Consider the following 23,728-nt stretch of genomic DNA (forward strand, 5'->3'; position numbering starts at 1 on the left):
CTCTCTCTCTCTCTCTCTCCATCTGGCCCTACCTCCACCAGCCTGTCCCGGGGTCTGAGGTCTGCGTGTTGGGCGGGGGACCCGGGGTCCACGCTGCGTATGAACTGTCCTCGCAGTGTTCTGTCACTGTGCAGGTTGAACCCGTATCCCAGCTCCCCCTTCACCATGTGACACAGCCGGGGGAGGAGCTCCACTGTCGCCATGGGAAACTCTGTATCTAACGACGTTGTCTCCGATGGCAACTACAGAGACAGAGAAAGAGAGAGAGAAAGAGAGAGAGAGAAAGAGAGAGAGGAAACACAATGAAAGAAAAAGTTTGACATTGTAATTTAAAATCTAAATCTAATTTGGTTCAGTAGTGGTGGAACGTAACTCAAGAGTATTCTGATGACAGCTTTGAGATTGAAGACAATAACAAACAAACAGTGAGTGAAGACCATAACAGACAGACAGTGAGTGAAGACCATAACAGACAGACAGTGAGTGAAGAGCATAACAGACAGACAGTGAGGGAAGAGCATAACAGACAAACCGTGAGTGAAGACCATAACAGACAAACAGTGAGTGAAGACCATAACAGACAGACAGTGAGTGAAGACCATAACAAACAGACAGTGAGTGAAGACCATAACAAACAGACAGTGAGTGAAGACCATAACAAACAAACAAACAAACAGACAGTGAGTGAAGACCATAACAAACAAACAAACAGACAGTGAGTGAAGACAATAACAAACAGACAGTGAGTGAAGACCATAACAAACAAACAAACAGACAGTGAGTGAAGACAATAACAAACAGACAGTGAGTGAAGACCATAACAAACAAACAAACAGACAGTGAGTGAAGACCATAACAAACAGACAGTGAGTGAAGACCATAACAAACAGACAGTGAGTGAAGACCATAACAAACAGACAGTGAGTGAAGACCATAACAAACAGACAGTGAGTGAAGACCATAACAAACAGACAGTGAGTGAAGACCATAACAAACAAACAAACAGACAGTGAGTGAAGACCATAACAAACAAACAAACAGACAGTGAGTGAAGACCATAACAAACAAACAAACAGACAGTGAGTGAAGACCATAACAAACAAACAAACAGACAGTGAGTGAAGACCATAACAAACAGACAGTGAGTGAAGACCATAACAAACAGACAGTGAGTGAAGACCATAACAAACAAACAAACAGACAGTGAGTGAAGACCATAACAAACAAACAAACAGACAGTGAGTGAAGACAATAACAAACAGACAGTGAGTGAAGACCATAACAAACAGACAGTGAGTGAAGACCATAACAAACAGACAGTGAGTGAAGACCATAACAAACAGACAGTGAGTGAAGACCATAACAAACAGACAGTGAGTGAAGACCATAACATACAGACAGTGAGTGAAGACCATAACAAACAGACAGTGAGTGAAGACCATAACAAACAGACAGTGAGTGAAGACCATAACAAACAGACAGTGAGTGAAGACCATAACAGACAGACAGTGAGTCAAGACCATAACAGACAAACAGTGAGTGAAGACCATAACAGACAAACAGTGAGTGAAGACCATAACAGACAGACAGTGAGTGAAGACCATAACAGACAGACAGTGAGTGAAGACCATAACAGACAGACAGTGAGTGAAGACCATAACAAACAGACAGTGAGTGAAGACCATGACAAACAGACAGTGAGTGAAGACCATAACAAACAAACAAACAGACAGTGAGTGAAGACCATAACAAACAGACAGTGAGTGAAGACCATAACAGACAGTGAGTGAGTGAAGACCATAACAGACAGACAGTGAGTGAAGACCATAACAGACAGACAGTGAGTGAAGACCATAACAGACAGACAGTGAGTGAAGACCATAACAGACAGACAGTGAGTGAAGACCATAACAGACAGACAGTGAGTGAAGACCATAACAGACAGTGAGTGAGTGAAGACCATAACAGGCAGACAGTGAGGGAAGAGCATAACAGACAGACAGTGAGTGAAGACCATAACAAACAGACAGTGAGTGAAGACCATAACAGACAGACAGTGAGTGAAGACCATAACAAACAGACAGTGAGTGAAGACCATAACAAACAAACAGTGAGTGAAGTTGTCAAAAGTTAAATCAGTAGCTATATATGTAAGTTATTAGTTCAACTCTTCAGATCTATTTCATTGAGACCCGACCTACCTACCTACCTACCTACCTACCTACCTACCTACCTACCTACCTACCTACCTACCTACCTACCTACCTACCTACCTACCTACCTACACCTACCTACCTACCTACCTAGATACCTACCTACACCTACCTACCTACCTACCTACCTACCTAAGGCCCAGGGAAAGGGATGGATGGATCTGCCAGTGGTCTTACCATGTGTCCCAAATGTCAACCTATTTCCGATATAGTGCACTACTTTTGACCAGGGCCATATTCCCTATATAGTGTACTACTTTAGACCAGGGCCTATAAGGTGCCTTTTGGGGACAGGTCTTCAGAGTAGGCAGGCTAAGTGGATATAGCTAAAGCTCTCAGTCAGAACCAATGACTGGACCATAGTCCTATATACAAATAGAACCTGGTTGTTTTCCCCACACTAAAACAGTTTGCCTTTTTTAAACATATGAAAAATATCTATTTTTTCATAATTATATTTCAGCAGCTTAGGGGGAGAGAAAAAAAATGCATGAGCCCGAAAATCTATAGTTGATGAGATTATTGAGATAGGAGTGAAGGAGGCGTGTGTTGTCCCCCCCCCCCCACACACACACCCTTCTCCGTCCCCGTCCTAACCCGTTCTCTCTCGCTGCTCCAGAGTTGAAACAGGGATAATGTCATGGTAATGTGATCAGTCTTCTATAAGCGTGACCCAGTACTCTTTGTGGGACTCCACCAGAGTACCTGGAAACACACACACCTACACACATACACAATGTGGATGTGTGTGTCGCTGTCTGTCACAGTTCGTGCCATGGCAACAAACCAGAACACCTTGACGACTGGTTGCCATGGCTGACAGGGTGTTTAAGGTAAGTTGGAGTGTTAATGCTCCAGGACATGGGAGGGAGGGAGGGAGGGAGAGAGGGGGGGAGAGAGACTTCTGATGTCTTGGTTGGCCTCTTTATGTCCTCCCTACACCAGCTAAATCCAGAACCATATAGACACTCTATATCTGTCTCTGTCCTAATCAACCAACCAACACACACCAGTCCCAAAACATCTGTCTGGTTCCAACATCAAACTGACCTCAAAGCTCAAAGCCTGTCTATCTCCCTGGAGGGTGTTTATTTGGGGGTCAACTGGGGAATATCTCTGAAGTCACAGTTTTCCATGGCAAGGAAGAAGAGGCTGAAGAGGAGGGTGAAGAGGAGGCTGAAGAGGAGGCTGAAGAGGAGGGTGAAGAGGAGGGTGAAGAGGAGGGTGAAGAGGAGGCTAAAGAGGAGGCTGAAGAGGAGCGTGAAGAGTAGGCTGAAGAGGAGGGTGAAGAGTAGGCTGAAGAGCAGGGTGAAAAGTAGGCTGAAGAGGAGGGTGAAGAGGAGGCTGAAGTGGAGGGTGAAGAGGAGGCTGAAGAGGAGGCCGAAGAGGAGGCTGAAGAGGAGGGTGAAAAGGAGGCTGAAGAGGAGGCTGAAGATGAGGTTGAAGATGAGGTTGAGTCAGGATTAGATGTGTGATGAGGGTCAGGGTTAAATTAGTTTCCTGCAGCAACAGAATTAGAAGTCTAGATAATGACTGTTGGAGTTGGAGGTGAGAGATCAGCCCGTAATAGATACCAGTAACCAGACCGCCAGATTGATCAGCCCGTAATAGATACCAGTAACCAGACAGTCAGATTGATCAGCCGGTAACCAGACAGTCAGATTGATCAGCCGGTAATAGATACCAGTAACCAGACAGTCAGATTGATCAGCCCGTAATAGATACATTTTTACATTTTACATTTAAGTAATTTAGCAGACGCTCTTATCCAGAGCGACTTACAAATTGGTGCATTCACCTTATGATATCCAGATACCAGTAACCAGACAGTCAGATTGATCAGCCGGTAACCAGACAGTCAGATTGATCAATCGGTAATAGATACCAGTAACCAAACCGTCAGATTGATCAGCCGGTAATAGATACCAGTAACCAGACCGTCAGATTGATCAGCCCATAATAGATACCAGTAACCAGACAGTCAGATTGATCAGCCGGTAACCCCAGACAGTCAGATTAATCAACCCGGTAACCAGACAGTCAGATTGATCAGCCCATAATAGATACCAGTAACCAGACAGTCAGATTGATCAGCCGGTAACCAGACAGTCAGATTGATCAGTCAGTAATAGATACCAGTAACCAGACAGTCAGATTGATCAACCGGTAATAGATACCAGAAACCAGACAGTCAGATTGATCAGCCGGTAATAGATACCAGTAACCAGACAGTCAGATTGATCAGCCGGTAACCCCAGACAGTCAGATTAATCAACCCGGTAACCAGACAGTCAGATTGATCAGCCCATAATAGATACCAGTAACCAGACAGTCAGATTGATCAGCCGGTAACCAGACAGTCAGATTGATCAGTCAGTAATAGATACCAGTAACCAGACAGTCAGATTGATCAACCGGTAATAGATACCAGAAACCAGACAGTCAGATTGATCAGCCGGTAATAGATACCAGTAACCAGACAGTCAGATTGATCAGCCGGTAACCAGACAGTCAGATTGATCAACCGGTAATATATACCAGAAACCAGACAGTCAGATTGATCAGCCGGTAATATATACCAGTAACCAGACAGTCAGATTGGTCAACCGGTAATAGATACCAGAAACCAGACAGTCAGATTGATCAACCGGTAATATATACCAGTAACCAGACAGTTAGATTGATCAGCCGGTAATATATACCAGAAACCAGACAGTCAGATTGATCAGCCGGTAATAGATACCAGTAACCAGACAGTCAGATTGATCAACCGGTAATATATACCAGAAACCAGACAGTCAGATTGATCAGCCGGTAATAGATACCAGTAACCAGACAGTCAGATTGATCAACCGGTAATAGATACCAGAAACCAGACAGCCAGATTGGTCAACCGGTAATAGATACCAGAAACCAGACAGTCAGATTGATCAGCCGGTAATATATACCAGTAACCAGACAGTCAGATTGATCAGCCGGTAATAGATACCAGTAACCAGACAGTCAGATTGATCAACCGGTAATATATACCAGAAACCAGACAGTCAGATTGATCAACCGGTAATATATACCAGTAACCAGACAGCCAGATTGATCAACCGGTAATAGATACCAGTAACCAGACAGTCAGATTGATCAACCGGTAATATAAAGCAGTAACCAGACAGCCAGATTGATCAGCCGGTAATAGATACCAGTAACCAGACAGCCAGATTGATCAGCCCGTAATAGATACCAGTAACCAGACAGTCAGATTGATCAGCCGGTAACCAGATCGTCAGATTGATCAGCCGGTAATAGATACCAGTAACCAGACAGTCAGATTGATCAGCCCGTAATAGATACCAGTAACCAGACAGTCAGATTGATCAACCGGTAATAGATACCAGAAACCAGACAGTCAGATTGATCAGCCGGTAACAGATACCAGTAACCAGACAGTCAGATTGATCAACCGGTAATATATACCAGTAACCAGACAGTCAGATTGATCAGCCGGTAATATATACCAGAAACCAGACAGTCAGATTGATCAACCGGTAATATAAAGCAGTAACCAGACAGCCAGATTGATCAACAGGTAATAGATACCAGTAACCAGACAGTCAGATTGATCAACCGGTAATATATACCAGTAACCAGACAGCCAGATTGATCAATCGGTAATAGATACCAGTAACCAGACAGTCAGATTGATCAGCCCGTAACCAGACAGTCAGATTGATCAGTCAGTAACCAGACAGCCAGATTGATCAACAGGTAATAGATACCAGTAACCAGACAGTCAGATTGATCAGTCGGTAACCAGACAGCCAGATTGATCAATCGGTAATAGATACCAGTAACCAGACAGCCAGATTGATCAATCGGTAATAGATACCAGTAACCAGACAGTCAGATTGATCAGCCGGTAACCAGACAGTCAGATTGATCAGCCCGTAACCAGACAGTCAGATTGATCAGCCAGTTATAGATACCAGTAACCAGACAGTCAGATTGATCAGCCGGTAATAGCTACCGGTAACCAGACAGTCAGATTGATCAGCCGGTAATAGATACCAGTAACCAGACAGTCAGATTGATCAGCCGGTTATAGATACCAGTAACCAGACAGTCAGATTGATCAGCCAGTAATAGATACCAGTAACCAGACAGTCAGATTGATCAGCCGGTAATAGCTACCGGTAACCAGACAGTCAGATTGATCAGCCGGTAACCAGACAGTCAGATTGATCAGTCAGTAATAGATACCAGTAACCAGACAGTCAGATTGATCAGCCGGTAACCAGACAGTCAGATTGATCAGCCGGTAACCAGACTTTCAGATTGATCAGCCAGTAATAGATACCAGTAACCAGACAGTCAGATTGATCAGCCGGTAATAGCTACCGGTAACCAGACAGCCAGATTGATCAACCGGTAACCAGACAGTCAGATTGATCAGCCGGTAATAGCTACCGGTAACCAGACAGTCAGATTGATCAGCCGGTAACCAGACAGTCAGATTGATCAGCCGGTAACCAGACAGTCAGATTGATCAGCCGGTAACCAGACAGTCAGATTGATCAGCCGGTAATATATACCAGAAACCAGACAGTCAGATTGATCAGCCGGTAATAGCTACCGGTAACCAGACAGTCAGATTGATCAGCCGGTAACCAGAAAGTCAGATTGATCAGCCAGTACTGGAGCAGAGTGTTCCTATGAAGATAACAGTCTGGTTATGTAATGCAATAAGGGCGTCTGCCAGGATAACACAATATGCTACGGAACAATGCACGCTGTGTGTGGGTGTGTGTGTGGGTGTGTGTGTGTGCAGACAAATGAAAAGCATTAGGCATAGAGGTGTTGACCATCACATGGTGAACTATTTATAGTTCTAGAAATTAATTTCAACAAATACACTGTCTCTGTAATCCCTCTAAACCATACTGTCTCTGTAATCCCTCTAAACCATACTGTCTCTGTAATCCCTCTAAACCATACTGTCTCTGTAATCCCTCTAAACCATACTGTCTCTGTAACCCCTCTAACTAAACCATACTGTCTCTGTAATCCCTCTAACTAAGCCATACTGTCTCTGTAATCCCTCTAAACCATACTGTCTCTCTAATCCCTCTAACTAAACCATACTGTCTCTGTAATCCCTCTAACTAAGCCATACTGTCTCTGTAACCACTCTAAACCATACTGTCTCTGTAATCCCTCTAAACCATACTGTCTCTGTAATCCCTCTAACTAAACCATACTGTCTCTGTAATCCCTCTAACTAAGCCATACTGTCTCTGTAACCCCTCTAACTAAGCCATACTGTCTCTGTAACCACTCTAAACCATACTGTCTCTGTAACCCCTCTAACTAAGCCATACTGTCTCTGTAACCACTCTAAACCATACTGTCTCTGTAATCCCTCTAAACCATACTGTCTCTCTAATCCCTCTAACTAAACCATACTGTCTCTGTAATCCCTCTAAACCATACTGTCTCTGTAACCCCTCTAACTAAGCCATGCTGTCTCTGTAATCCCTCTAACTAAGCCATGCTGTCTCTGTAATCCCTCTAACTAAACCATACTGTCTCTGTAATCCCTCTAACTAAACCATACTGTCTCTGTAATCCCTCTAACTAAACCATACTGTCTCTGTAATCCCTCTAACTAAGCCATACTGTCTCTGTAATCCCTCGAACTAAACCATACTGTCTCTGTAATCCCTCTAACTAAACCATACTGTCTCTGTAATCCCTCTAATTTAACCAACTTCCGACGGGTTTCAATCGAAAGGCATAAAGCACTTGTAATTTAAAAGTACTTTCTGATTGAGTTGAAATCTGCAGCGTTTATCGTGAATATGATCTCATTAACGGTAGTTCAATGGACTCGTCGCCAACATGCCATATACAGTGCATTCGGAAAGTATTCAGACCCTTTGACTTTTTAAAACCTTTTGTTACGTTACAGCCTTATTCTAAAATTCCCCTCATCAATCTACACACAATACTCCATTAGGACATCACAATACTCCATTGACATCCCAATACTCCATTATGACAAAGCAATACTCCATTATGACAAAGCAAAAACAGGTTCTTATACATTTTTGCAAATTTATTTTAAAAAACCCTGAAATATCACATTTACATAAGTATTCAGACCCTTCACTCAGTACTTTTTTGACGCACCTTCGCTGTGATTACAGCCTTGAGTCTTCTTGGGTATGATGCTACAAGCTTGGCACACCTGTATTTGGGGAGTTTCTCCCATTCTTCTCTGCAAATCCTCTCAAGCTCTGTCAGGTTGGATGAGGAGCGTCGCTGCACAGTTATTTTCAGTTCTCTCCAGAGATTTTCGATCAGGTTCAAGTCCGGGCTCTGGCTGGGCCACACAAGGACATTCAGAGACTTGTCCCGAAGCCACTCCTGTGTTGTCTTGGCTGTGTGCTTAGGGTCGTTGTCCTGTTGGAAGGTGAACCTTTGCCCCAGTCTGAGGTCCTGAGCGCTCTGGAGCAGGTTTTCATCAAGGATCTCTCTACTTTGCTAAATTCATCTTTCCCTCGATCCTGACTAGTCTCCCAGTCCCTGCCACTGAAAAACATCCCCACAGCATGATGCTGCCACTACCATGCTTCACCGTAGGGATGGTGCCAGGTTTCCTCCAGACGTGACGCTTGGCATTCAGGCCAAAGAGTTCAATGTTGGTTTCATCAGACCAGAGACTCTTGTTTCTCATGGTCTGAGAGTCTTTAGGTGCCTTTTGGCAAACTCCAAGTGGGCTGTCATGTGCCTTTTACTGAGGAGTGGCTTTCGTCTGGCCACTCTACCATAAAGGCCTGATCGGTGGAGTGCTGCAGAGATGGTTGTCCTTCTGAAAGGTTCTCCCATCTCCACAGAGGAACTCTGGAGCTCTGTCAATTTCGAGTCTCATAGCAAAGGGTCTGAATACTTATGTAAATAAGGTATTTCTGTTTTCGCTTTGTCATTATTGGGTATTGTGTTATTTTTTTTATTTCACCTTGAGGTAAAACATGAATTGAATCAATTTTAGAATAAGGCTGTAACATAACAAACACCTTGAAAAAGTCAATACTTTTATTTTATTTTTATACTTTCCGAATGCACTGTAGATGTGAAGTAGACCACAGACAGGGGAACATGGATATAGCAACACTTGTGTGTGTCTGTCTGTGCTACCAGTCTGTTAAACAACGCCCTTCCTCCTGCTTCATTTCACCTCAGAGTGTATTGTAGAAGCTACAGTACAGTATGTATGTCATCTGATAGGGCTGCAGCAGTTCACCAGTAGTGACGCAACACCCTTCACACCTCCACAGGTGGCTACAGGGTGAAGAACATGCAAACAGGAGACAAAAGGGGAGAGGATGTGTTCTGAGTGTGTGTGTGTGTGTGTGTGTGTGTGTGTGTGTGTGTGTGTGTGTGTGTGTGTGTGTGTGTGTGTGTGTGTGTGTGTGTGTGTGTGTGTGTGTGTGTGTGTGTGTGTGTGGCGACAGAGAATGAGCAAGAAAAGGAGAAAGGGGGAGAAATATCTGCTCGGTTTGAATGCCTGTAGAATGCTGGGCCACCCACCACAGTTAGAATGCCTGTAGAATGTTGGGCCACCCACCACAGTTAGAATGCCTGTAGAATGCTGGGCCACCCACCACAGTTAGAATGCCTGTAGAATGTTGGGCCACCCACCACAGTTTGAATACCTGTATAATGCTTGGGCCACCCACCACAGTTTGAATACCTGTAGAATGCTGGGCCACCCACCACAGTTAGAATGCCTGTAGAATGTTGGGCCACCCACCAGTTTGAATACCTGTACAATATTGGGCTACACCCACCACAGTTTGAATACCTGTGGAATGTTGGGCCACCCACCAGTTTGAATACCTGTACAATATTGGGCTACACCCACCACAGTTTGAATACCTGTGGAATGTTGGGCCACCCACCAGTTTGAATACCTGTGGAATGTTGGGCCACCCACCAGTTTGAATACCTGTACAATATTGGGCTACACCCACCACAGTTTGAATACCTGTGGAATGTTGGGCCACCCACCAGTTTGAATATCTGTACAATATTGGGCTACACCCACCACAGTTTGAATACCTGTAGAATGTTGGGCCACCCACCACAGTTTGAATACCTGTATAATGCTTGGGCCACCCACCACAGTTTGAATATCTGGAGAATGCTGGGCCCCCCAACACAGTTAGAATGCCTGTAGAATGTTGGGCCACCCACCAGTTTGAATACCTGTACAATATTGGGCTACACCCACCACAGTTGGAATACCTGTGGAATGTTGGGCCACCCACCAGTTTGAATACCTGTACAATATTGGGCTACACCCACCACAGTTTGAATACCTGTGGAATATTGGGCCACCCACCACAGTTAGAATGCCTGTAGAATGTTGGGCCACCCACCACAGTTTGAATACCTGTATAATATTGGACTACACCCACCACAGTTTGAATACCTGTGGAATGTTGGGCCACCCACCAGTTTGAATACCTGTGGAATGTTGGGCCACCCACCAGTTTGAATACCTGAACAATATTGGGCTACACCCACCACAGTTTGAATACCTGTGGAATGTTGGGCCACCCACCAGTTTGAATATCTGTACAATATTGGGCTACACCCACCACAGTTTGAATACCTGTGGAATGTTGGGCCACCCACCACAGTTAGAATGCCTGTAGAATGCTGGGCCCCCCACCACAGTTTGAATACCTGTAGAATGCTGGGCCACCCACCACAGTTTGAATACCTGTAGAATGCTGGGCCACCCACCACAGTTTGAATACCTGTAGAATGTTGGGCCCCCCACCACAGTTTGAATACCTGTAGAATGCTGGGCCACGCACCACAGTTTGAATACCTGTAGAATGCTGGGCCACCCACCACAGTTTGAATACCTGTAGAATGCTGGGCCACCCACCACAGTTTGAATACCTGTATAATGCTTGGGCCACCCACCACAGTTTGAATACCTGTAGAATGCTGGGCCACCCACCACAGTTTGAATACCTGTAGAATGTTGGGCCAACCACCACAGTTTGAATGCCTGTAGAATGTTGGGCCACCCACCACAGTTTGAATACCTGTAGAATGCTGGGCCACCCACCACAGTTTGAATACCTGTAGAATGCTGGGCCCCCCACCACAGTTTGAATACCTGTAGAATGCTGGGCCCCCCACCACAGTTTGAATGCCTGTAGAATGCTGGGCCACCCACCACAGTTTGAATACCTGTAGAATGCTGGGCCAACCACCACAGTTTGAATACCTGTAGTATGCTGGGCCACTCACCACAGTTTGAATGCCTGTAGAATGCTGGGCCACCCACCACAGTTTGAATGCCTGTAGAATGCTGGGCCCCCCACCACAGTTTGAATACCTGTAGAATGCTGGGCCAACCACCACAGTTTGAATACCTGTAGAATGCTGGGCCCCCCACCACAGTTTGAATACCTGTAGAATGTTGGGCCAACCACCACAGTTTGAATACCTGTAGAATGCTGGGCCACACACCACAGTTTGAATGCCTGTAGAATGCTGGGCCACCCACCACAGTTTGAATACCTGTAGAATGCTGGGCCACCCACCACAGTTTGAATACCTGTAGAATGTTGGGCCAACCACCACAGTTTGAATGCCTGTAGAATGCTGGGCCACTCACCACAGTTTGAATACCTGTATAATGCTGGGCCACCCACCACAGTTTGAATACCTGTAGAATGCTGGGCCACTCACCACAGTTTGAATGCCTGTAGAATGCTGGGCCACCCACCGCAGTTTGAATACCTGTAGAATGCTGGGCCACCCACCACAGTTTGAATGCCTGTAGAATGCTGGGCCACCCACCGCAGTTTGAATACCTGTAGAATGCTGGGCCACCCACCACAGTTTGAATACCTGTAGAATGCTGGGCCACGCACCACAGTTTGAATACCTGTATAATGCTGGGCCACTCACCACAATTTGAATACCTGTAGAATGCTGGGCCCCCCACCACAGTTTGAATACCTGTAGAATGCTGGGCCCCCCACCACAGTTTGAATGCCTCTAGAATGCTGGGCCACTCACCACAGTTTGAATACCTGTATAATGCTGGGCCACTCACCACAGTTTGAATACCTGTAGAATGCTGGGCCCCCCACCACAATTTGAATACCTGTAGAATGCTGGGCCCCCCACCACAGTTTGAATACCTGTATAATGCTGGGCCACTCACCACAATTTGAATGCCTATAGAATGCTGGGCCACCCACCACAGTTTGAATACCTGTAGAATGCTGGGCCACCCACCACAGTTAGAATACCTGTATAATGCTGGGCCCCCCACCACAGTTTGAATACCTGTATAATGCTGGGCCACTCACCATAATTTGAATGCCTATAGAATGCTGGGCCACCCACCACAATTTGAATACCTGTAGAATGCTGGGCCACCCACCACAGTTTGAATACCTGTAGAATGCTGGGCCACCCACCACAGTTTGAATACCTGTAGAATGCTGGGCCACCCACCACAGTTTGAATACCTGTAGAATGCTGGGCCACCCACCACAGTTTGAATACCTGTAGAATGCTGGGCCACCCACCAGTTTGAATACCTGTAGAATGCTGGGCCAACCACCACAGTTTGAATGCCTGTAGAATGCTGGGCCACCCACCAGTTTGAATACCTGTATAATGCTGGGCCAACCACCACAGTTTGAATACCTGTAGAATGCTGGGCCACCCACCACAGTTTGAATGCCTGTAGAATGCTGGGCCACCCACCAGTTTGAATACCTGTATAATGCTGGGCCAACCACCACAGTTTGAATGCCTGTAGAATGCTGGGCCACCCACCACAGTTTGAATACCTGTAGAATGCTGGGCCAACCACCACAGTTTGAATGCCTGTAGAATGCTGGGCCACCCACCAGTTTGAATACCTGTATAATGCTGGGCCACCCACCACAGTTAGAATACCTGTAGAATGCTGGGCCACCCACCACAGTTAGAATGCCTGTATAATGCTGGGCCCCCCACCACAATATGAATGCCTATAGAATGCTGGGCCACCCACCAGTTTGAATACCTGTATAATGCTGGGCCACCCACCACAGTTAGAATACCTGTAGAATGCTGGGCCACCCACCACAGTTAGAATGCCTGTATAATGCTGGGCCACCCACCACAGTTAGAATGCCTGTATAATGCTCGGGCCACCCACCACAGTTAGAATGCCTGTAGAATGCTGGGCCACCCACCACCATATTCCCTATTTAGTGCAATACTTTTGACCGGGGTCCATAGGTTAAAAGTAGTGCACTATATAAGGATTAGTGATGTGTAGTTCGTGAACATTCGACACATTCTTTTTGAACGATTCTTTTTACTGACTCGAGAGTCATGATTCGTTTTGATGAGTGACTTGTTCATTTTAGTCTGTCGTTTGACCCGCTTGTACTGGCTGCAATGAGTCCTACAGTTGCATGAAAAGCCAGTTTCTGCTTGATCTGGAGGCTCTGTGACGCAAAAGCGGAGCCCCCAGAGGTACGCAGGGGCCAAATTGAGCTCCACCCCGCATCGATGTTGTAACAATGTGGAGGGCCCCATATAGCTTTGCATTGACATGATTGGTTGAAGGTAGGTCGGGGTGGGAGCTCCTGTATAAACGCAAACTCACTTCCTTGACAACTCCCAACTCCCTTCTCCCTGCTCAACAGCTCAAGTAGTAAGAGTTCCCTGACTTTTGCAGAGTCTGTATTACCGTAAGTGCTGCACGGCCAATGCAGATACTGACCAAGCAGCGGCTCTAACACAAGCCCTGACCATGCAGCGGCTCTAACACAAGCCCTGACCATGCAGCGGCTCTAACACAAGCCCTGACCATGCAGCGGCTCTAACACAAGCTCTGACCATGCAGCGGCTCTAACACAAGCCCTGACCATGCAGCGGCTCTAACACAAGCTCTGACCATGCAGCGGCTCTAACACAAGCCCTGACCATGCAGCGGCTCTAACACGAGCTCTGACCATGCAGCGGCTCTAACACAAGCCCTGACCATGCAGCGGCTCTAACACGAGCTCTGACCATGCAGCGGCTCTAACACAAGCCCTGACCATGCAGCGGCTCTAACACAAGCTCTGACCATGTAGCGGCTCTAACACAAGCCCTGACCATGCAGCGGCTCTAACACAAGCCCTGACCATGCAGCGGCTCTAACACAAGCCCTGACCAAGCAGCGGCTCTAACACAAGCTCTAACACAAGCTCTGACCATGCAGCGGCTCTAACACAAGCTCTAACACAAGCCCTGACCATGCAGCGGCTCTAACACAAGCCCTGACCATGCAGCGGCTCTAACACAAGCTCTAACACAAGCCCTGACCATGCAGCGGCTCTAACACAAGTTCTGACCATGCAGCGGCTCTAACACAAGCCCTGACCATGCAGCGGCTCTAACACAAGCCCTGACCATGCAGCGGCTCTAACACAAGCCCTGACCATGCAGCGGCTCTAACACAAGCCCTGACCATGCAGCGGCTCTAACACAAGCCCTGACCATGCAGCGGCTCTAACACAAGCCCTGACCATGCAGCGGCTCTAACACAAGCCCTGACCATGCAGCGGCTCTAACACAAGTTCTGACCATGCAGCGGCTCTAACACAAGCTCTGACCATGCAGCGGCTCTAACACAAGCCCTGACCATGCAGCGGCTCTAACACAAGCCCTGACCATGCAGCGGCTCTAACACAAGCCCTGACCATGCAGCGGCTCTAACACAAGCTCTGACCAAGCAGCGGCTCTAACACAAGCCCTGACCATGCAGCGGCTCTAACACAAGCTCTGACCAAGCAGCGGTTCTAACACAAGCTCCTTTGGCTCAGTGGCGCGAGTTTATATCTCAGTGCTCCGACCACCAACTGTCTGCCATATTTACGCGCAGGAAAATAGATCATGAGAAGAAACCTACATGTTTAGAACTGAAAAGGTGCTATAATTAATGCAATTAATTGATTATTGAATGTTTTGATGGAAACCGTTTTGCTCAACAAACTCAATGACTAATCTTTCTGGGGAAGCTGCAGTTCGAGAAAGACTTTACCACCTTGCCTGGTTACCTAGACTACTTGCTCCGGTCCAAACGCTATGCCCCGCCTATGGACGTCACTTCTCCGCAATGAGAAAGTATGTAGCGAAAGACAGAGCCGCGGAAGAGTCGTCAGGCTACTAATCACCCGGCAGTCAAGCAATGCATTCCACCAAGAGTCGTTCAAAATCTAGTCCGGTTTCAAATGTATCAATACATAATCTTACTTGTATGCCTAGCAATCAACGAATGTACATTGTTTAAAGCACACGTTTACAAATCTCAGCCACAAATGACAGCTCCAATACCCCCCTATGGTGAACTAGAGGATTGTAGAATCATGACTCTTTCGAGTTTTCTATTCGCCGGTAACGGGGCCTGCGGACTCTGAGCATTACTGCCTCAAATGAATGAAATATGAGTTATTTTGATTAAACGATCTTAGTTAGTAAAAAGAGCCAAACTTCCCATCACTATAACAGGGATCTTTAGTTTTGGCGTCCTAAAGGACACGGGTTTGGACCGGAGCCTGACCAGATGATCAAAGGAACAACAAAGCCCTGAGGTTCTAAAGGACATTATGACACCTGAGATCTTTGAAGAAGAACGCCCCTGTATCCTTTCAAATATCTCTGTACATGGACACGAAACCAGTTCTAAATGTAGCAGATTGTGATTGGGTTATATTGTCACCTTGGGAACAGAGAGGTTTGAAATAAACAGAGAGACACAAAGGTATTGAGAGTATTTTTTGCTGACATGTCAAAAAGGGGTGGTGAGTGATGGGTGCTGTAAGAACAGGTACCATGGACAGACTGTGTGAATGTGACCTGCTCTAGTCCATGGACAGACTGTGTGTATGTGACCTGCTCTAGTCCATGGACAGACTGTGTGTGTATGTGACCTGCTCTAGTCCATGGACAGACTGTGTGTGTATGTGACCTGCTCTAGTCCATGGACAGACTGTGTGTATGTGACCTGCTCTAGTCCATGGACAGACTGTGTGTGTATCTGACCTGCTCTAGTCCATGGACAGACTGTGTGTGTATCTGACCTGCTCTAGTCCATGGACAGACTGTGTGTATGTGACCTGCTCTAGTCCATGGACAGACTGTGTGTATGTGACCTGCTCTAGTCCATGGACAGACTAGACTGTGTGTATCTGACCTGCTCTAGTCCACGGACAGACTGTGTGTGTATCTGACCTGCTCTAGTCCATGGACAGACTAGACTGTGTGGATGTGACCTGCTCTAGTCCATGGACAGACTGTGTGTATCTGACCTGCTCTAGTCCATGGACAGACTAGACTGTGTGTATCTGACCTGCTCTAGTCCATGGACAGACTGTGTGTGTATGTGACCTGCTCTAGTCCATGGACAGACTAGACTGTGTGTATCTGACCTGCTCTAGTCCATTGGACAGACTAGACTGTGTGTATCTGACCTGCTCTAGTCCACGGACAGACTGTGTGTGTATCTGACCTGCTCTAGTCCATGGACAGACTAGACTGTGTGGATGTGACCTGCTCTAGTCCATGGACAGACTGTGTGTATGTGACCTGCTCTAGTCCATGGACAGACTGTGTGTGTATCTGACCTGCTCTGGTCCATGGACAGACTGTGTGTATGTGACCTGCTCTGGTCCATGGACAGACTGTGTGTATGTGACCTGCTCTGGTCCATGGACAGACTGTGTGTATGTGACCTGCTCTAGTCCATGGACAGACTAGACTGTGTGTATGTGACCTGCTCTAGTCCATGGACAGACTGTGTGTATGTGACCTGCTCTAGTCCATGGACAGACTGTGTGTATGTGACCTGCTCTAGTCCATGGACAGACTGTGTGAATGTGACCTGCTCTAGTCCATGGACAGACTGTGTGTATGTGACCTGCTCTAGTCCATGGACAGACTGTGTGTATGTGACCTGCTCTGGTCCATGGACAGACCAGACTGTGTGTATGTGACCTGCTCTAGTCCATGGACAGACTAGACTGTGTGTATGTGACCTGCTCTGGTCCATGGACAGACTGTGTGTATGTGACCTGCTCTAGTCCATGGACAGACTAGACTGTGTGTTTCTGACCTGCTCTAGTCCATGGACAGACTGTGTGTATCTGACCTGCTCTGGTCCATGGACAGACTGTGTGTATCTGACCTGCTCTGGTCCATGGACAGACTGTGTGTATCTGACCTGCTCTAGTCCATGGACAGACTGTGTGTGTATGTGACCTGCTCTAGTCCATGGACAGACTGTGTGTATGTGACCTGCTCTAGTCCATGGACAGACTGTGTGTGTATGTGACCTGCTCTGGTCCATGGACAGACTGTGTGTATGTGACCTGCTCTAGTCCATGGACAGACTGTGTGTGTATGTGACCTGCTCTGGTCCATGGACAGACTGTGTGTGTATGTGACCTGCTCTGGTCCATGGACAGACTGTGTGTATGTGACCTGCTCTAGTCCATGGACAGACTGTGTGTATGTGACCTGCTCTAGTCCATGGACAGACTAGACTGTGTGTATCTGACCTGCTCTAGTCCACGGACAGACTGTGTGTGTATCTGACCTGCTCTAGTCCATGGACAGACTAGACTGTGTGGATGTGACCTGCTCTAGTCCATGGACAGACTGTGTGTATCTGACCTGCTCTAGTCCATGGACAGACTAGACTGTGTGTATGTGACCTGCTCTAGTCCATGGACAGACTGTGTGTATGTGACCTGCTCTAGTCCATGGACAGACTGTGTGTATGTGACCTGCTCTAGTCCATGGACAGACTGTGTGTTTCTGACCTGCTCTAGTCCATGGACAGACTGTGTGTATGTGACCTGCTCTAGTCCATGGACAGACTGTGTGTTTCTGACCTGCTCTAGTCCATGGACAGACTAGACTGTGTGTATGTGACCTGCTCTAGTCCATTGACAGACTAGACTGTGTGAATGTGACCTGCTCTAGTCCATGGACAGACTAGACTGTGTGTATGTGACCTGCTCTAGTCCATGGACAGACTAGACTGTGTGTATGTGACCTGCTCTAGTCCATGGACAGACTGTGTGTATCTGACCTGCTCTAGTCCATGGACAGACTGTGTGTGTATGTGACCTGCTCTAGTCCATGGACAGACTAGACTGTGTGTATCTGACCTGCTCTAGTCCATGGACAGACTGTGTATCTGACCTGCTCTAGTCCATGGACAGACTGTGTGTATCTGACCTGCTCTAGTCCATGGACAGACTGTGTATCTGACCTGCTCTGGTCCATGGACAGACTGTGTATCTGACCTGCTCTGGTCCATGGACAGACTGTGTATCTGACCTGCTCTGGTCCATGGACAGACCAGACTGTGTGTATGTGACCTGCTCTAGTCCATGGACAGACTGTGTGTATGTGACCTGCTCTGGTCCATGGACAGACTAGACTGTGTGTATGTGACCTGCTCTAGTCCATGGACAGACTGTGTGTATGTGACCTGCTCTAGTCCATGGACAGACCAGACTGTGTGTATGTGACCTGCTCTAGTCCATGGACAGACTAGACTGTGTGTATGTGACCTGCTCTAGTCCATGGACAGACTGTGTGTATGTGACCTGCTCTGGTCCATGGACAGACTGTGTGTATGTGACCTGCTCTGGTCCATGGACAGACTGTGTGTGTGTGACCTGCTCTAGTCCATGGACAGACCAGACTGTGTGTATGTGACCTGCTCTAGTCCATGGACAGACTGTGTGTATGTGACCTGCTCTAGTCCATGGACAGACTAGACTGTGTGTATGTGACCTGCTCTAGTCCATGGACAGACTAGACTGTGTGTATCTGACCTGCTCTAGTCCATGGACAGACTGTGTGTGTATGTGACCTGCTCTAGTCCATGGACAGACTGTGTGTATGTGACCTGCTCTAGTCCATGGACAGACTGTGTGTATGTGACCTGCTCTGGTCCATGGACAGACTGTGTGTATGTGACCTGCTCTAGTCCATGGACAGACTGTGTGTGTATCTGACCTGCTCTAGTCCATGGACAGACTGTGTGTATCTGACCTGCTCTAGTCCATGGACAGACTAGACTGTGTGTATGTGACCTGCTCTAGTCCATGGACAGACTGTGTGTGTATGTGACCTGCTCTAGTCCATGGACAGACTGTGTGTATGTGACCTGCTCTGGTCCATGGACAGACTGTGTGTATGTGACCTGCTCTAGTCCATGGACAGACTGTGTGTGTATCTGACCTGCTCTAGTCCATGGACAGACTGTGTGTATCTGACCTGCTCTAGTCCATGGACAGACTAGACTGTGTGTATGTGACCTGCTCTAGTCCATGGACAGACTGTGTGTGTATGTGACCTGCTCTAGTCCATGGACAGACTGTGTGTATGTGACCTGCTCTGGTCCATGGACAGACTGTGTGTATGTGACCTGCTCTAGTCCATGGACAGACTGTGTGTGGATGTGACCTGCTCTAGTCCATGGACAGACTGTGTGTATCTGACCTGCTCTAGTCCATGGACAGACTGTGTGTGTATCTGACCTGCTCTAGTCCATGGACAGACTAGACTGTGTGGATGTGACCTGCTCTAGTCCATGGACAGACTGTGTGTATCTGACCTGCTCTAGTCCATGGACAGACTGTGTGTATGTGACCTGCTCTAGTCCATGGACAGACTAGACTGTGTGTATCTGACCTGCTCTAGTCCACGGACAGACTGTGTGTGTATCTGACCTGCTCTAGTCCATGGACAGACTAGACTGTGTGGATGTGACCTGCTCTAGTCCATGGACAGACTGTGTGTATGTGACCTGCTCTAGTCCATGGACAGACTGTGTATCTGACCTGCTCTGGTCCATGGACAGACTGTGTATCTGACCTGCTCTAGTCCATGGACAGACTGTGTGTATGTGACCTGCTCTAGTCCATGGACAGACTGTGTGTATGTGACCTGCTCTAGTCCATGGACAGACTGTGTGTATGTGACCTGCTCTAGTCCATGGACAGACTGTGTGTGTATGTGACCTGCTCTAGTCCATGGACAGACTAGACTGTGTGTATGTGACCTGCTCTAGTCCATGGACAGACTGTGTGTATGTGACCTGCTCTAGTCCATGGACAGACTAGACTGTGTGTATGTGACCTGCTCTAGTCCATGGACAGACTGTGTGTATCTGACCTGCTCTAGTCCATGGACAGACTGTGTGTGTATCTGACCTGCTCTAGTCCATGGACAGACTAGACTGTGTGGATGTGACCTGCTCTAGTCCATGGACAGACTGTGTGTATCTGACCTGCTCTAGTCCATGGACAGACTGTGTGTATGTGACCTGCTCTAGTCCATGGACAGACTAGACTGTGTGTATCTGACCTGCTCTAGTCCACGGACAGACTGTGTGTGTATCTGACCTGCTCTAGTCCATGGACAGACTAGACTGTGTGGATGTGACCTGCTCTAGTCCATGGACAGACTGTGTGTATCTGACCTGCTCTAGTCCATGGACAGACCAGACTGTGTGTATGTGACCTGCTCTAGTCCATGGACAGACTGTGTGTATGTGACCTGCTCTAGTCCATGGACAGACTGTGTGTTTCTGACCTGCTCTAGTCCATGGACAGACTAGACTGTGTGTATGTGACCTGCTCTAGTCCATTGACAGACTAGACTGTGTGAATGTGACCTGCTCTAGTCCATGGACAGACTAGACTGTGTGTATGTGACCTGCTCTAGTCCATGGACAGACTGTGTGTATCTGACCTGCTCTAGTCCATGGACAGACTGTGTGTGTATGTGACCTGCTCTAGTCCATGGACAGACTAGACTGTGTGTATCTGACCTGCTCTAGTCCATGGACAGACTGTGTGTATCTGACCTGCTCTAGTCCATGGACAGACTGTGTGTGTATGTGACCTGCTCTAGTCCATGGACAGACTAGACTGTGTGTATCTGACCTGCTCTAGTCCATGGACAGACTGTGTATCTGACCTGCTCTAGTCCATGGACAGACTGTGTGTATCTGACCTGCTCTAGTCCATGGACAGACTGTGTATCTGACCTGCTCTAGTCCATGGACAGACTGTGTATCTGACCTGCTCTGGTCCATGGACAGACTGTGTATCTGACCTGCTCTGGTCCATGGACAGACTGTGTGTATGTGACCTGCTCTCGTCCATGGACAGACTGTGTATCTGACCTGCTCTGGTCCATGGACAGACTGTGTGTATGTGACCTGCTCTAGTCCATGGACAGACCAGACTGTGTGTATGTGACCTGCTCTAGTCCATGGACAGACTGTGTGTATGTGACCTGCTCTGGTCCATGGACAGACTGTGTGTATGTGACCTGCTCTAGTCCATGGACAGACTGTGTGTATCTGACCTGCTCTGGTCCATGGACAGACTAGACTGTGTGTATCTGACCTGCTCTGGTCCATTTCTGACGGCTGATCTAATCCCCTCTCACTCTGATCTCTCCTCAACAACACAGGTGTGTTTGACCGTAGAGTGGGAGGTAGAATAAGATAGAGAGAGTGTGTGTCTGTGTGTGTGGTTGAAAATAAAAAACACCTTACCAACACAGATAACAGCTATATGCCGGAATCTCTCTCTCTCTCTGCACTGGTTAGTAGAATGGATAGGATTTAAACAGATTCCAATTCAGGCACTGGTCACAGTATGTAGGATTTAAACCAATCACAGCCCACCAGGTGCCTGTCTGATCCTGATTACCTGACAGGTAAAACAACACTGTCCTCTTCCCTCCACTCCTATTCCCTCCTCTCCTCTCCCCTCCTCTCATGTCTGTCTGTCTATATTTATCTCAACTGGGTCAGACCAGTTTACCATCTGTTTCTCCAGACCAATTCACTCTCCTCCTCTCAGAGTACACAGTGAATTCCCATATTCATAAAGTGTCTCAAAGTAGGAGTGCTGATCTAAGATCAGTTTCACCTTGTTTTTCGGGGTCTTTTTACCCATTTTTGTCCCCAATTGGTAGTTTGCCCTATGAACGAGAGAGAGGCGAAAGGCGAAGGTCAAGAGCCATGCGTCCTCCGAAACACGACCCTGCAAAGCCGCACTGCTTCTTGACACACTGCTCGTTTAACCCGGAAGCCAGCCGCACCAATGTGTCAGAGGAAACACCATACAGCTGGTGACCTAAGTCAGCTTGCACGTGCCCTGCCCACTACAAGGAGTTGCTAGAGTGCGATGGGACAAGGAAATCCCGGCCGGCCAAACCCTCCCCTAACCCGGACGACACTGGGCCAATTGTGCGCCGCCTCATGGGTCTCCCGGTCACGGCCGGGTGTGACACAGCCTGGGATCAAACCATTCCACTCGGGAGGTAAGTTTCACCTTTTAGATTATAATGAATAAGACTACATGGACAGGTGTGGACCTGATCTAGGATCAGTTTAGCCTTTTCGATTATAATGAATAAGACTACATGGACAGGTGGGGACCTGATCTAGGATCAGTTTAGCCTTTTCGATTATAATGAATAAGACTAAGTGGACAGGTGGGGACCTGATCCTTGATCAGCACTCCAACTCCTACACACTTTGTGGATACAGACCCTGCAATTCAAGTTAGGAGCTGAACAGCTTAACTGAAAAGGAAGGGTTAACTATTGTAACCCTGGTATAATAGTGAGCCAATTTAGAAAAAACATTTAGCAGACACTGTTATCCAAAGTGGTTAGAGTAGTGTGTCCATAAATTTGCATACTGGCTCCCCCCCCATGGGAATTGAACCCACAGCCCTGGCGTTGCAAGCACCATGCTCTACCAACTGAGCCACACAGGACCTGCAGTGGACACTCTTGCAGCCAGTCCCAAATCGTTCCCTATCCCTTCACCTTGGCCCTAACCCCTCGATGTTAGTGTGCCTAAAGGTGTTAGTAGGTTGAGCTTCCACCTTACAGATGTGTAAACACTGAAGGGTTGGGGCCAAGCGGAGGGAGGTAACGAACTGGGACCGCCGAGCAGCGCTAGCTTCACTAGAAATGAAATACAACTGTTTTTGTGCTTAGAGAGGGACCAAGTATCCCCACAGAATAGATACCATCTACCCTACCACATCACCTACCCTTTTCTTGGTGCCAATCATCAGGCTTGACGTCGGCGATCGTGTATCCATCCTTCTGGGTGAGGCAGAGGTGTGTTTGAGTGCTTTAGTGAGGATGTGTATGGGTGAGGGTGAGAGGACTTCCCCCTGGGCTACAGGGGAGGCTGAGGGGGAGGTGAAGGGGGAGGGCCGGGGAGAGAGATTGCCCATCTCAACGGCGAGGTCCTCTGTGCAGGCCAGCCCGTGACTACGCAGGTAATCATCTGTCTCTTTGTCGATGACCAGCAACCTGGTACGATGCTCCACTGCTCTGATACGATGCACTACCTAGGGGGAAGAGGGTGATAGAGACAGCAACACAAT

The 23,728-nt window shown here is 47.5% G+C and overlaps 1 protein-coding gene across 1 annotated transcript in view; it reads right to left on the reverse strand.

Moving 5' to 3' along the window:
* LOC129851278 (Na(+)/H(+) exchange regulatory cofactor NHE-RF2-like) overlaps window positions 1-23,728 on the reverse strand; it is a 31,504-nt gene that overhangs the window by 4,766 nt on the left and 3,010 nt on the right. The window contains exons 2-3 of the mRNA XM_055917702.1: window positions 23,387-23,692; window positions 33-242 (exon numbers count right to left, since the gene is read on the reverse strand). Of these exons, the coding sequence (XP_055773677.1) occupies window positions 33-242; window positions 23,387-23,692 (516 nt within the window). The remainder of the gene's footprint in view (window positions 1-32; window positions 243-23,386; window positions 23,693-23,728) is intronic.

The sequence above is a fragment of the Salvelinus fontinalis genome, chromosome 3, assembly GCF_029448725.1.
Source record: "Salvelinus fontinalis isolate EN_2023a chromosome 3, ASM2944872v1, whole genome shotgun sequence".
In the NCBI taxonomy this organism is placed as follows: Eukaryota; Metazoa; Chordata; class Actinopteri; order Salmoniformes; family Salmonidae; genus Salvelinus; species Salvelinus fontinalis.